The following is a 16108-nucleotide window of genomic DNA, read 5'->3' on the forward strand; positions in this document are numbered from 1 at the left end:
ATAAGTAAATCCCTAGAAATATTAACAGGGATTTCATTTCTTTACCAGAAGGGTTATTTTGTAACCAATCCCAAATAGATTCTGCAGATTGCACAGTCTAAACATTTGCCGATACGCAGTAGGACCAAGGAGGTGCGAGACGAGAGCCTCCTTGTTAGGACATAGTGCCGGCGCTGATATCAAGCATTGTTAACTTCTACTCATGCACCTGACTTACCACCCTTGCAGAGTCACCTTCCCCATGTGCAGCCCACACTCTTTGTGCATGATCTGTATGTGTAATTTGTGTACTTGTGGACTGGTGTTCATGTTTGTGTGTGTGTGTGTGTGGCAGACAACATGAGAAGGAGGGATGAATGCGGGAAAAAAAAATGTTCATTGCCAATATTTGTTAATGTGTATGTTGTTAACTTGAATGGTGTAACAGAAACATAGCCTCTCTATAAAATTGGCACAGTCATAGGTATTGTGACTTGTTATGTACTGTGAACTCTGAAAAGAGGTTGTTTTGTGGATCAAATGAACGAAGATTTGTTCTCGGGATGCATTTGCCCAAACTGAGAATATGGTGTGTCCTTCTTCATTTCAAATCAATTTATGTCCTTTTTTGCCATTTTGTGTCCATGTACCATAGCGCATGTATACCTGTTGCTGTGAATGTGGGTTTAATAACATTGCATGGTTTAGAATAATAGCCACATACTGGGCTTCACGTTGGGTGGTTTGCACATAGATCCTGAAAATATGTGACAGATCATGCTTTTTCTGTAGGATATACAGTTTAAAGTGAAAACATAGTTCTGGTAAGGGATTGAGAACCCATCCTGAACCTTTTCATATTTGCTTGCAATATATCAAAAGAGTTTACCAAGAAACCTACCTGGCTGACACAATTTGCCGGGATGATGAGTTATTTTGGAGCTTTTCGAGATCAAAAGTGTAGAATAATAAAAATTGGTATACCAACTTTTATTCCAGAAGGATCCAGGCTAACTCAGTCTCAGGGACAACTCGGCCCACTTTCAGACAATTTACATGCAGTTTGTGATCGCCATATTTTATACAGAGGCGCATATTCATTTTATATGTCGCTCCAAAGAGGTTCTTTGATTTTTTGTGCACGTGCACGTGCACGTTGTATCAATTCGGCCCCTAACTGCAACCAGCCAGAATGCAAAGTGCTCCCATGGTACAACACTGTACAATCCAGAGGGACAACTCGGCCCCGCCGTCAAAGTGAGTTGCCCCCGAGTCCAAGTGGGCCTGCCCCTGATCGGGTTAGTTCTGAGATTGCAACTCCGGCGAACCTTTTTGGTTAATATTTCACATTTTCGTCATTACCCAACAAGTATCTTGTTATGACAGCATTATTCCACACATTTCTTAGGCATACATGTACATTTTGTAGCAAGATTTGACGGTTCTGCATGCGTACCAGAACTATGTTTTACCTTTAAGAAGACAATGGAAACTTTTTAAAGTGGAAATTCATAACATGCATAGGACATTTCATGTACTTTTCTCTAAAGGTATATACATGAACAGATCTTATTCAGAAAGAGAATGCTAAGGTTGTCTGTTTGCTTGGATCTGGACAAGATGCCTGTAGCTACACATTATTGCAGCACACCATCCCAGCAACATTCACCAGTTTAGTCATGTTTAGTGTCTCCAGGCAATGTTGGCATTTTTAAAGGACAAGTCCACCATCATAGACATGTGGATTGAGTGAATACAGCTCTATTTGTAGAACACATCAGTGAAAGTTTGGGGAAAATCTGACAATCCGTTCAAAAGTTATGAATTTTTAAAGTATCTGCTCAGTCACCACTGGATGAGAAGATTAATACAGCTTGGGATGTCACATGTGTTTGTCTGATTTTCCCCAAACTTTCACTGATGTGTTCTACTAATATTGCTGCATTCACTTAATCCACATGTATATGAAGGTGGACTTGTCCTTTAAGGACACCATGCTTCAAAGCAAAAGATGTCTGTCTAAAAGACAGCTTTGTTAAAAACTTCATGAACATGAATGACAAATTATACTTACATGATGAAGAGCTTATTTGTGTATTTGTAATAATAATAATAATAATAATAGTGGCCTCTTGTATGCGCTGAAGTCCATCTAGAATGATGCCCATGGCGCTCTTACATAAACCAGCATGATGATGATTATGGTACTTTCTGTTAACTACTCAAAGCTTCCATCATTATTATGCAACTTTGATTTTTTTTTTGACCTAGGACTCAATCCTGATTTGATTTATTCACAGGTCAAGACAAAATAAATAACAAATATAGAGATAATGATGAACTTTTCTGTAATAACAAAGTACGATTGGCTGTCTTTTTAGTCATTTGAAATGCACATCTTGGTGACATACAATGTGAGTTCTGGTGTGTCTTACTGACTGTGTTTAGTTCATGAACTCTTTATATATCAGGATGTGCAAAGTTAATATTTGCTTTCATATATTTTCTGTGGCTTTAACAAGAAAAGTTTCTTTCAAAGTAATTTTTATATCAATTAGCAACATACTACTGAAACAAACAGGGGGCTCTTTTCAGACAATTTTACAGTGATGTGCTCTAAAATGGCTTTGACCATGCTTTGATATGATCAAAATTAGCTGACACACACACACACACACACACACTCACAAATAGAAATGTGATCTTTACTTTGGCTTTTGGTTCAAGTAGTCCTGGTAATATTGGCCAGAAAAAGGGGAAGGGCATTGGTGGGAAACCCCCAGGCATGGCGGCACATTATGAACAGCCATGATACAGTGTGTGCAGATTATGTAAACACGCTTTTCTCTGTGGAGTAATTCCACATCGGTGATTATTTATCTCTTCTAATGGACAACCGAGATAAAATTTGTCCAGTAAATCTCTGGCCCCTAGATTTGTTTATGATTCCTGAACACACAGTCTCAAGAGGGAGGAATGAGGGTGAGCATGGATCTTATCACAGCAGAGCAAGTCTTAGATGAAAGCACTTGACATACAGACATGTCAGTTCCAAGGAATCAGGCTTGGGAATCGGCTGGGAATTAGGCAGTAACCTGTGCAACATCAATCGCAGGAAATTGAGTAATTATCCAATACTGCCTGATTGTGATTCAGGCAGAATGTTGCATAACATCGTAGATATGTTATTCCAGTTCAGTACATTTCAACAAAAGTTTAGAGAGAAAAAAAAAAAACATGATAGAAGAATGGAAGGAGATAGAGAGCGGAGAGCAGTGAGGAGCAACAATAAAATGTAATTGGATGAAGGCAGTCATTTCTGTAGGTTTCTCTTTTTGTCTGATACATAATATGTCTGTCTGTCTGTACTGTAGCAATAAACACATCAAGAACAAGATCTTGATTCTGTACTTGTGAGAAGTTCATGCCATGTTGAGAAAAGTATAACTCACATTGTGTACCACACTGAATATTCGAAAAAAAGATGAATAAAAGATGAAAGATGAATTTGATTTTCAGCCCAAGGAGATTATTGGTTGTGGTGTAGGCCTACACAGATATGTTACATCATTTCATGAATACCTATTCACCATCAGACTTTGTGTATGCAAGGAGAGACACATGTGATTTACGAGAGATAGATATGCAATATCATGTTTGCAAGTGATCTACAATAGTTGTAAGTAGATTATGCATGGTTTGGATAAAAGTGTATGCATGCACACATAACAAGTACTTGCCCATATGGGTGGTGTTTCTTAATGCATATAGTTTACTGATCATATTACACCAACTAATATGCTACACATCACAGGATGCAGGTTCACATGTGAAGATGAACCTTTCATGCCCACATTGTCTACCATCGTACATTGTACATCCTACACTTTAAGATATTAAGACATCAAATATTTGAATAGGACACTATGGTTCAGATCGGTTTGTCCCTTGAAACCATGTATATATGAATATATTTTTCATTAACATCTTATCAGTGACAGAGCATTCTTTTTTATTCTGTTTAGAAAGTAATTTTGCAATTGAGGTTTTAGAAACAGAATTGAACGTACTGACAGGGAGAAATAACTTTACTTAGGCAAAATGTTTGTTTATATGTATTAAAAAAGAATCAGGTTGAAAATGAGGATCTGGAAAGGGGGATCAAGGACCAGGTAACAAAGTAACACTGATTGAATGTAGCCTGGCAAGCAAACCTCCATCCTCAAAAATAAATGAATAATAATAACAAAATTTTAAAAAATGAACATTCTCTAACCAAGCAAATAAAGCACACTGAAAGCTCTCAAACCAAACCTGACCTTTGCCGATCTCTTCTGGAAGCATGCATCAATGTCTTGTAATCTTATTTTTTGTTTTACCATTCAGTGGCATTTATCATGGTGGGATTGATGATGACAAAGCAGTATGTTTTCTCTCTCTCTACTTCACATCAATTTAGTCAGAAGTGTCACACACCCACTGTTATACTGTAGGTACCACTGGTCTCCATGTGATTACTGATGAGTGGGAGAGGGCGTAGACCTGTTGTCATCTCTGATATATGTCAAGGTCTCCTCCTCTAGGAGGATGAATTCATACCATGTATGATATAACCCTGATGACATCTGATGACTCAAAGTTTACTTGATGTATTCAAGTACCAAACATGAAGTGGGCCAACCTCTGCAAAAAGGTAATATATAGACAGACACAGTTCAGTTTGGACAAGGATGAATGAGCATGTCACTTCTCAATAACAGGGTGATAAGAGTTGTAGCACATTTCAAGGATGTTATTTGTATCTCTTGATGTGACAAGACAATGATTGAGATATGTTCTGATCAATTGTTTATATACAAAATTGAAACATTGTATAAATACATCTTAGTAAAGGAAGAAATTTCTGTGAATTTATGACAACATGAAACCACACAAATTCAAAGATGCTTACCAATTATCGGAATTACATGCATAAAAGTGTAATACATAAAGGTAAAATGCAGATAAGATGCCTCTTGTTACAGCATTAAGTCAACAAGGTAAATGAAAATGATGATGTAGGCCGTCAGCTGTATGTCAAAATCCTCACTCAGGAGGGTAGTTAAGCACTCAAAAGAACCATATTGTACAGTAGTCTCTGCATAATTCCGTACCACTTTATATAGGCTACTCTACTTAGTTGACACACAGGCTTATATGTATTTTGGGTTGGGTAGGCATTTTGGTTGAATGGGTATGAATTTTCCAAACAAGCCTAATTTATTTTCATAGTTTCCATGAAATACATTTTGTACATGATGCATGTAAAGTAAGCACACACAGGCCTTAACTGTTTTTTTCATACAATATTGGGGCTATCAATGTATGAATATTTTTTTCTTACATCCACTATATCTTGCATTCAGGGAATTCTCCCTATCGCATATAGCCGATATCAAGTGACTCCCGATTTTGTGGTTTACCCACGTCACGTCCTCCATCTATGAATATTTTTCATAATTTCATTGTTTTTCATCATCAGCCCAGCATTGGACCGCTTCGCAGAAGAATCCCATTCATCAAATGTAAAGTTACAGATTAGAAAATAACTCTATTATTCAATACAGAATTTGATACAATCTGTGAATACTAACTCCTTCCGTGTTCCATGTGCATAAAAGCGTACATTTACACATCGGGTGTTCATATCCAGAAGTTTATATCCCAGGAATAAATGGTGAAAAAAATAGAGCACACACGTGTTCAGATTCGGAGAGCTACAATGTATATATGTGATAGGGAGAATTGGAGTTTCTGTGAAGACTTTTGTATGACTACAATAGTCTGTACAAGTGCTAAGCACCATTTGGTAGAATGTGACATTGTGTACAGTTGTGCATTATCAATTTCTATTACAACCTTGTACAAAAAAAAATGCCCACAAAACTGATGAATATTTTCCTCATTAGATTCATGTAGGTACAGTTATAGTCTAAGCTTGTTATTGGAGAAATAAGGTGTGTACCTGGTACATGTAAGTTATGATGTAATCTAAAGGCCTATGTGTTAAACTTCATGTAGTATATTGATGACTTAGTTTCCAATCTCTTTTAATTCAGGACAATGGTCTAACACCCAAGTCATCTTCATTAGGCTATGGTGACTTTATTATGGAATAATTTTGTTTTGTGATGCACTGTTTGGAAATTCACATTCTCATTACTTTTACTCTCTTATTTCCATGATTTTCCAACCTTTAATTCTCCTTTCTGGCTCATCTTCCTTGATTCTCCCACCAACTCCTAAAGCCCTTTATGTGACTCTCATTCTGTTCCTCCCCACAACCGTCCTTGTCTCTTACAGGCCTTCTATCTCCCTCAGTGTAACTTCAACATCCAGCTCACTGCTGCCCATTGACTGTCACTATCTGCATTCCTTACACACACTCTCTCTCCCTGTGTCGCTTCTATTCCTCCCTCTCTTCTTTCTAGGTTCTTCTTTTGCCATACAACAATCCTTCCAGTGACTACTTACACATATGTGACATGGTGTTATCATAAACCCCTCTTCCTTTATCTTTTTTCTAGTTTTAAAGTCACAGGTGCAGTGTATAGAATCTCACCTCTGAGGAGGATTGTTGATATTTAGAACAGAGTTCATTAATGTGCATGTTTTGTGTTCTGTGATATTTATAACCATTTTACCATGTCACTTTTTGTTCTCCTTCCTTAGTCCTTGATACTTGTCAATGATCTATTTACAAAGAAGCCACTCTGGTATGACTTTCAGACTAATGAGAGATTGTCCAGCCATGGGCAACGGCCATGTCCAAGTTTAGATTTCTCAACCATGGATGTTTCTCCCTGCCCTTTATCCAAGCTCTTGTTCCAATCCTAATCTGTTCTGCTGCTACACATCCCTCCCATTACTCGGACAATTACCTTAATTGTCCAACCGAAGGGCCATTTGCATCCATCGGCAGTAGTGAGTTTACAATCAAATATACCACAGCCTTGATTCATAAAGGATCAAAAGGGTTCCATTAGTGGTAATGCCTACACAGTTTCTGCTTAAATAGTTTGACTAGACATAATGCAAAACTTTGTGTTAATATAGATACCTTGAATGCATACGCGTAATTCAAAGTGTTAATAAGGGCATTGTGTTTGATCAGTAATTAAATCCCTGAGGGCAGCAAAGACATAATTTACACAAATTTTTAAATGGAAATACTCAGCTTAGCTGAAGGATAATAAATAACTCCAGAAAAGTGGGCAAAATTCGGATATTAATATAGCTACACTTGTACAATATCGCAGAATATCATGCCCACGGAACTCTAACCTTTGAGGATACATTTGGGACAGGTGTGATAACTACTAAAAGCTTGAGGTAGAAATCAAAAGGAGCACACTGAAATGAATTTGAGTCAAATATCTTATCGTGTTGGATGGGTACACAAGGTTGAGCTGATGCCATATTATGACAGTGTCTCCTTCTCTCTGTCAAACTGATTTGGTCAGAGAGATCTTGCTGCACTAGCTAGTGGGGACAGTTCCACAGACCTTCATTAGAGAATGTGGTCAATTCTGTTAACCACTTTTTAGTACCTGACTCATTGACCATCTCATTGTGGCTCTCCACATGAAGGTATATGACTAGTCTTTGTTAAAGTTAACTTCTTTAACCATTTTCCAGCAAATTTCTTTCAATTTTGTGAGTATGGATATCGCATCTTTGGCTTTATTGATGATATATTCTCTTTGTCCTAACCTGCAATTTAAAACAAAAGAAATGCGATCAATCCTAGAAGTAAACAAGAGATATACTAAGATGGTATATTTATATCCACTCATTTATAATATATCCAGTGACCATGCAAAATGATGGCAATTAGACATTTGCTGTGTAGAAGCATTACTCTTGTGGATGAGGCGGCTCAGAGCCATTAAATTGTAGTGAGACATGGCTTAAGGCTCTGATAATTCTGTCAGGAGTTAACAGCCTTCCAGTTAACAACCCTGAGTTTTCGACTGCCAATCTATTAGAGTGTCATAAATTGGTTCATGAAGTTTAATGGGGTCAACCCAGTGTGAAGCTGCCTGCTGTAGAAGATACTGCAAGCACCAATACTGGCATCAGCTATGGCATCAGGCTTTCCTCCACACAGGAGGCAGCTACTGTCACTTAATACCCTCAGCTCATCACTGATCAAACATCCATATATTTACTTTCATATCCCTTTCAATCATCTCTTTGTTAGTGACTGTATTTTAAGGTGTAACTGACCCTTAAATCTTAAATTTGGCATTTTAAAGTGAAAACATAGTTTTGGTAAGGGTTTGAGAACCCGTCTGGCACCATTTCATATTTGCCTGCAATATATCGAAAGAGTCTACAAAGAAACTTACCTGGCTGACGCGATTTGCCGGGATGATGAGTCGTTTTGGAGTATTTTGAGAAAAATAATAAAAGTCGGAAAACCAACTTTTATTCCAGAAGGATCCAGACTAACTCGGTCTCAGGGAAAAGTCGACCCGATTTCAGACAATTTACACGCAGTTCGTGATCGCCATATTCTACTGTATACCAAATGAGGCCTAACTGAACAGACAGGAAAGTGCATGCTAATCCTGTACAAAACAAATGGACAGCGCGCGGTCCTCAAGCCTATACGCACATCACCTCAGTTGCTGAGATGCGCTGTCTTTGAAGTTTTTGTTGTTGCTTATCAAGCATCTTTGATTGTTGTTAGAGGTGCTTGATAGGCGCACACTATTTTTGCATGCGTGCCAAAGAGGTTTTTTGATGCGCGTGTTGTAACAACTCGGACCATTACTGTGAGTAGCCAGAACCCGAAGCGCTATTTTATACGGGCCGCTCCCATAGTACAACACTGTACAATCCAGAGCGACAACCAATACAACTCAGCCCGCCGTCAAAGCGAGGCCGAGTTATCCCTGAGTCCGAGTTTAGCCTGACCCCGTTTGGGTAAGTTCTGAGACTGAACCTTTTTGGTTAATATTTCGCATTTTCGTCGTTACCCATCGAATGTCTTGATATTACAGCGTTATTCTGCACATTTCCTAGGCATACGTGCATATTTGGGAGCGAAATTTGACAACTTTTGCAGGCGTACCAGAACTATGTTTTGGCTTTAAAGTCATTAATACGCTCCAAGTATATTGAGAAGAACTTAAAGTACATTCCCACTGGCAAAATTGTATAAGGAGACCTCCTTACCTGTCCTTCTGTATATTTTCTATGCTATTTACTCATCATTCTTGTTGTTTGACTATTTTGTGTAAATGTTGTGATATAGTTTATACTATGGAGAGTGTACCAACTAATTGTTATCTTCATTATTATTATCATCATTATTATTATCATCATCATCATCATCATCACCATCATCATCATTATCGTTATTATTTACCCTGTGGAAAATACTCTGCTTTGATACCACTATCTAATGCAGGGATGAAATCTTGCACAAATGAGCAGTAGCAAGAAAAATGGATCTTCTGTGAATGGAATCTAATCTGCATCATTCTCTCAATAAGACAAGTAAACCCCAGGTCTAAGATATCTGTGTCATGAGCAACTGGCCCTGGAGCACTCCAGGAGAATAGTGAAATATCTCATGGAATGATATCCTTATCTCAAGCTCTTTTGTGAATGACTGCTTACTGATTCTGGTTTATGTTTGTAAGATTTCCCACATTCTTGTCTGATCCCACTGCAATACAGCAGTTGGATCAATACAGCAGTGCCCAGTTGGATGTGCCATAGTGTACACATTGAAAACCATCATTGAGAAAAAAAAATAAACTTTGGATGGAATGTTGATAGATTCTTTGAGTGCTCACTATCACTGCAGTACTTGCTACTGGTTAGAATTTGTTATTACTTCTTTGAATCTACAGTAGATAGCCATGTTGTGGTATTCCTCTCTTTGAAGGTTCTGTACAGAATTCTCCTAATAAAGGCATTCACACATTTACATTCATGTTTTGTGAAGCTTTTCTATTATTGTTCATCTCCAGTTACTTGGAGTGCAATATCCTGAAAAAAAAGAGTAGATGCAATCCAAAATTCAAGTGAATATTTCACTTTGATAAATTGTAACTGAATATAATGACACAGACAGGTAGATGCAAGAATTTTATGTGGTATTTCATTGAGGCAGAACATCTTATAATTTATGTCACATAATATGTTCCGTAGTAGGTATGATATTAGTATGATCATGAGACCATGTTGTTTGAAGATGGAAGAAGATACAGAAAATTACACATACATAATAAAGTCATGAAAATCAGCCATCCCCAGCCAGGCCAGTCCCATGGGTGCCATTATTTCCATCTTGACTAGCATTGAGAGTCAAACCATCCACCCCAGCTAGTTATCCTAGTGCCTGCTCACTTCAGTCCAGCCCATAACCATTCCTACTTCAGCTCTCATTGCCTGCTGCTATATAGTGCAGAGCATGTCATGAGGGACAAGCACTGACAATTATTCATGTAAATGTACATTAACTCATTAGTGGTGATCAGCCATGCCTTGGCTTCAATGTTTACCGTCTCTCTCTTCCAGTGAAATGTGAACAAACCATTAACATTATGCTCCAGAAGTCAAATTCCAGGTCTAGTGTACGCCAGGAATCCCTTTACGTAGTGTCAGTAAATGGGCTTGCTAGGTGTAACTCTCTCATTTTTTTTTTACCATGGATCAAGAGTATTTTTGCTTGTTTGTTTTTTGCTTGATTATGGCGCTTTTTATAATCACTGTTTAGTTGTTGTTTTGTTTATATTGCTGACTTTTAATGCATTTGAGGCTGAAGATTCACTAAATTGCTTCCACCTTAATTCGCAAGCTGCAGTCATGGTGTGACTTTTGTGCAGCAGCTACCAAGATTGAATGCAGTGGATACTCTAGTCTTAGTTTTTTGCCATTGAAACGCCTTCCTCATGTCAGAGCCTGATGACTTCTGGGCTTTGCAGGTGCAGGCTGAGAAAACTCAGGCTCTGAAGTTGACTGCCAGATGTGCTTGGCTGCTTGAGTGTAGACGGCAGGATGATTATCGGCTGGTGTGAAGTGTGCATGCTTCACTGGAGATGGAAACCGATCATCATATCCTTCCCATTTGTTTGATGGCAATTAGGAGAGAGAAAAACTGAGAGATTCAGGGGGGAGCGAAACAAAATTAGAAACATAGGCAGAATTAGGGGTTGAGAAGAGAGACCGTGTAATTTACAGTCTCCTCATGGAGCAAATTTGTTTGAAACTAATTTGAAGAGAAGATTGAAGAATGTTTTATGAGTTCATGGCAAGCTAAGAGATTATGTTTATTGGAGTATGAAATTATTGCAGTATATCCCTTTCATGTTCCAACAAATATTCATTTTTTAGAATTCAATCAAGATACGGATTTATATTTCCAAATAAAGAAGAAAAAACTTGTGTCAAACTTGTTATTTGATGATCAAGCTCCTCTAGTATAAGGCTCCTTTATATTCAGTTTATGTTGTCCATCTGCTATTTATGAATGTGCCCATATTGTCAGTATTTATCCTCCACAATATCATTATTTTTCTAAATTTTGATGCAAATAATTCAAACTCATTAGCAAATGAAGATACAATCCAATCAGAAGATACAGATAAATGAGAGAGACAAAAGAGGGATGACTCAATCTTTTAGTACATCAGGCTGGGCTGCTGTGTTATGGGAAAAGGTGACTACTGACTTGGTCCATAGACCTGTATTGTCACCCTGATGCAACCCAAATTGGTCACCATAAAACACGTATTTAAGCTTAAGCATGAAATGGAAGGGTGCAATATAGTAACATAGTGTGAAATGAGTTTATTTCCAAGGATGACCAGAATGTGAACTACATGTATACCGTATGTCCCAAAAAAAATTACAACAGGCCCTCCGCAATGATATCTTTAAAATAGTGAATCCATCCAGACACAATTTCAGGGTACGAAACTATAACTCATTGCCCGCATCTTACAGAAAACCCTATTTGATTTGCTTTAGTAGTCAAAGAGAAAAGAGGAATTTTGTAGAGGATGTCAAGAATCTCTTCCCTCCGAGTTCTGTCTGTTGTTTTCACACACAAAAGCGTCAAAGTGCTAAACTTTGAAGAATCAGACTCACCACATGCTTTACAACATTCCACATTTCTCCGTGACCGCTTCACCAAATTGAATGGGGTTTATTGCAAAATAGAGCTAAGATGTTACATTTTAAGACCCTGAAGTGGCATTTAGCCAGTTTAATCATATGGTGTGTTATCAATGCAAAAATTTGATTTAATTTTTGGGGGGACATACTGTACTGCAATCGCAGTGAATTCTCACAGTGATGTGTCATTTCTCCCAGGCAGCTTGAAAAGTTTTATCACTGCCTTGCCAGAGAGCATTGTCCATTGCCCTCGAGAAACCCTGACTCCTAATAGTTGCAAGGGTCAGCTTGAGTTTAAAAAGAAAAATAGTAATAATAATAATAAATAATTTTTTGAAAACTGTTTAATGAGGTAAAACCTAGCAGAAATTGTTCGCAGGTTGTTTTGTTTGAGAGTTCATAATATCAGAGTGCTCCAGCACTTTTTATGTTTATGTTCTGATATTTTACTTTGCAATTCATTTTATCCATCAGTTTCCTGAATTTGTTTTTGTCTTTTAAATCCAGATCTAATTGTAGTGATATCATCAACTGCCGTAATGTGCTTTGGGTCTGAGGGGCAAGTGTTTGCTGCATCAGCAATCAGGTAGGTTTTCTACCATCTTTTCCTTCATAGCGCCAGAAAGGAGAAAATGTGCAAAATAATACAAAAGCAATCATGTATTGTTCAGTATTTTCCATTATTCTTTTGGGTATCGACTTGTATACATCGAGATAATTATACAGATAAAGTTCAATTCAATTCAATTCAATTCAATTCAATTTTCTGTCCATATCTGGACATTTGTTTTGTTTGCATGCAAACATAGAACACATCAGTACATGCTGTACATTATTGTGTAGACTAGATGTGTACAAGGTGCATTTAAAACATAGATTACATAAGAACGCAGGGGACATACAGTATACAACTTATATAATATCAATATGTTGAAAATACATGACTTTAGTGATGACATTAAATTGTACTGAATCAAATTTGTGTTGCATGTGATGTGTGTACATGCATGTGTGTATGTGTGTGTGCGTGTGTGTGTGTGTGTGTGTGTGTGTGTGTGTGTGTGTATGAATGTGAATGTTAATGGCAGTTGGTGTATATATTTTGACTGAAATACATCACACTATGATCATGATCATTCTGTAGAATCAATTTGGTAATGATTTATATTCGAATTTGTAAATAGATATTACTGTACAAATGTTATTGTAAACTATTGCATTTACATGAATCACAACTTTAAATGCAAATGTAAAGCATAAAAAAAGTGACAAGGTCAATACTGACCGAGTATATTCCAAAGGGGAAAAAGGTACAAAAATGTGTTTGTAATGGATGCACTGATCATATATTCCTTAAATCCATACACAAAACCCTTAAAATACATTTAAAAGTGATAAAGATGGTAATGAAGTTGATATTCACAGTGTACTTTTGGCCAGATAGATATGCTTTGTAGCAGTAGACCAGGAGGTTGTATGTTGTGTCTTTCCAAGTGACAAGGGATATATCTGAGTAAAGAAGATCTTGATGGAATCAAATTTCTGTGATCACAGGGAACAGAGTGAGGCATGGTTGGGATCAACTTGTCCCCTTAAGTTCTCTGCGCAAAGTCTCTTTTTCTCTCTCTTTTAGTTTACTTTCCACCATGAAATTGTGTGCAGTACAAATTTTAGTGAAACACGTTTCCAGCAATGTTTGCAAAACTGCTGTCTGAAAGTATCTACTCTCACATAATCAAATGATTTTCAAGAATCCATAAATAGATACAACCTGGGATGTCAGATAGTGATATGCAAAAGCTCCCTTGTGTAGGAGTGAGATACCCCCTCCTCCATTCAGTTGCTGCACTATGTAGGTATTAGCTTTTCAAATGATTTGATCAGTACATGAATAATATAAAGGTAATTTATTTTTTTGTTTGTTTCTTTTCTCTCTTTTTTGTAATTTCAATGATCAAACAACTTACCATCTGACTTTTTTGTTAAAAAGTTTTCATATATTCCACCCAAGGTGTGCACCAGATCATTGAATTTCAGTCATTCATTGTCCCTCCCTTTCTCTTAAGTGAGTGCCATTTTTTTTTTTTTTTTGTTGTTGTTTTGTTTTTTGCTTGGATGGTCCCACATGCACTTAATACACTTTACAAACAGGGTTATTCTGTTGGTAACAAGACACCCCAACCAAGCCACTGAACTGTATATGGTATACATTGTTAAATTCAAAGTGTACAAGTACTGCATTTCACTTGCCCCGAGCATGGCAGCCCTAGGAATTAAACTGTGGTGATAACATTACCTTGATATTCATTTCTGACATATTTTAGTATTGAATTAAATAATGTAAAAAATTTTTAAAGGCTTGGTAAAATATTTAGCAGCACAAAGAATAATTATATCAATGCCATTAGTCTCAAACAGATATTTATCAATGGAGCACAACAGTGATAACTCTGATGCACTGTAGCCATTCCAAGTTATCATGTGGACCTATGTAAAAGATACAAACAATCATGATGATAAGACATACAATGCATTCAACTCACGCAAGATGCTTGCACGTTACGAGTATGACATGTATAACTTGGCATCGCTATGAAGCCCATGAGGCAGGCACTTCATGCATTATGCATCATAATCAAAAGATGTCGGATTTGGAGAAGGAAATATTTAACAGTATCGGGAGTAGAGAAGATTTATGAGATTTTCTAGTTCGTCAGTCCAGATTTGAAAGATTTCATTTACTCCTATTCAGCATCAAGACTTTAGATGAATTTCCTAAGATAGTTCTGAGCCACGTTGGCACAGTTGAGTAAAGAGCTCATACAAACAGAACAGTTGGTTGTGGACTTCAGCAGGAAATCACAAACATAATTGTGATGATGTTAATGGTAACCAGGCATCACAAAAAAAAAGCGATTGAATTGTAGGACATACATGGTGTACATTGCAAAATTCAGTGTGTACTATGTATGAAATTTCACTTGCAACAATTATCATCAGCAAGTCTATAGTAGGAAGTCTACGAATATCTAATACCTGCATAAGAGCATGTCAGTGTAGCACTCAACTTTTCACAGTAGAAGATTTGAAGGTTCTGATTTCAATAAAGAGTGTCATATCGTCAGTAGTCATCTGAACCTGTATTATGCAATTTTCACATGAGAATTTTGAGATCAACCTGTTTGAAGTTTACTCTTTGTTCAGTCATGATTGCTACACTTTTATGTCTGGCATTTCCAATTACTTTTGTAATACGTCAGACATTAATTTTCACTCTAACATGTGATGTTTTCATCAAATTGTATTGTTAGGAATTATGTGAGAAATCGCAAGAGAGCTACATGTATGTTTTTTTTTTTCAGTTTGCAAAGACCGTAGTCATTTATCACATATACAACAGTTTTGTTGATCGTGCACACAGTACTTGCGGTCACTAAACCATCGTATATCACTAATATTACGTGCAAAGTCAATGCGCCCAATATACAAGGGTTTGGTTGACCATGCATACTGTGTTTGCAGTCATCTGAACCATCGTACTGTATATACATAGGAGAGGATGGCATATTGCTGGGTTTTTTTTAACACACACGCCTATGGGGAAATGAACAGAATGAAATGACAAGGCTCTTCAAAAGTAATGATTACACAAAAATTCAAAAAAATTAGAAACTGAAAATATCGCAATATGTGTAATGGAATGTCCAATATTGAAATGACCGAAAATCTCAAAATCAAAAATTTGACCAAAAATCAGGATATACGACCGTTCGGATGACTGCCGACAGTATGTTAATATTACGTACATCATTGAAACAGGCAGCTTCAATGTAATCAAACAATACATAATCATTGAATTCTACACCTGCAGCTTTGCACTTAAAATTAAGGGACCATGACAAATCAGGCCTGAAACATACATGACAGACAGAGATTTCGTTTGGGTTAAATTTCT

At 37.1% G+C, this 16108-nt stretch overlaps 1 protein-coding gene across 1 annotated transcript in view; it reads left to right on the forward strand.

Annotated features, from left to right (window-relative positions):
* Positions 1–16108, forward strand: part of LOC139728440 (potassium voltage-gated channel subfamily KQT member 1-like) — a 151909-nt gene that overhangs the window by 113570 nt on the left and 22231 nt on the right. The window contains exon 4 of the mRNA XM_071639382.1: positions 12661–12739. Within this exon, the coding sequence (XP_071495483.1) occupies positions 12661–12739 (79 nt within the window). The remainder of the gene's footprint in view (positions 1–12660; positions 12740–16108) is intronic.

The sequence above is a fragment of the Diadema antillarum genome, unplaced genomic scaffold (genome assembly GCF_040938485.1).
Source record: "Diadema antillarum isolate AM-2024a unplaced genomic scaffold, OU_Dant_1.0 seq00000179_RagTag, whole genome shotgun sequence".
Lineage (NCBI taxonomy): Eukaryota > Metazoa > Echinodermata > Echinoidea > Diadematoida > Diadematidae > Diadema > Diadema antillarum.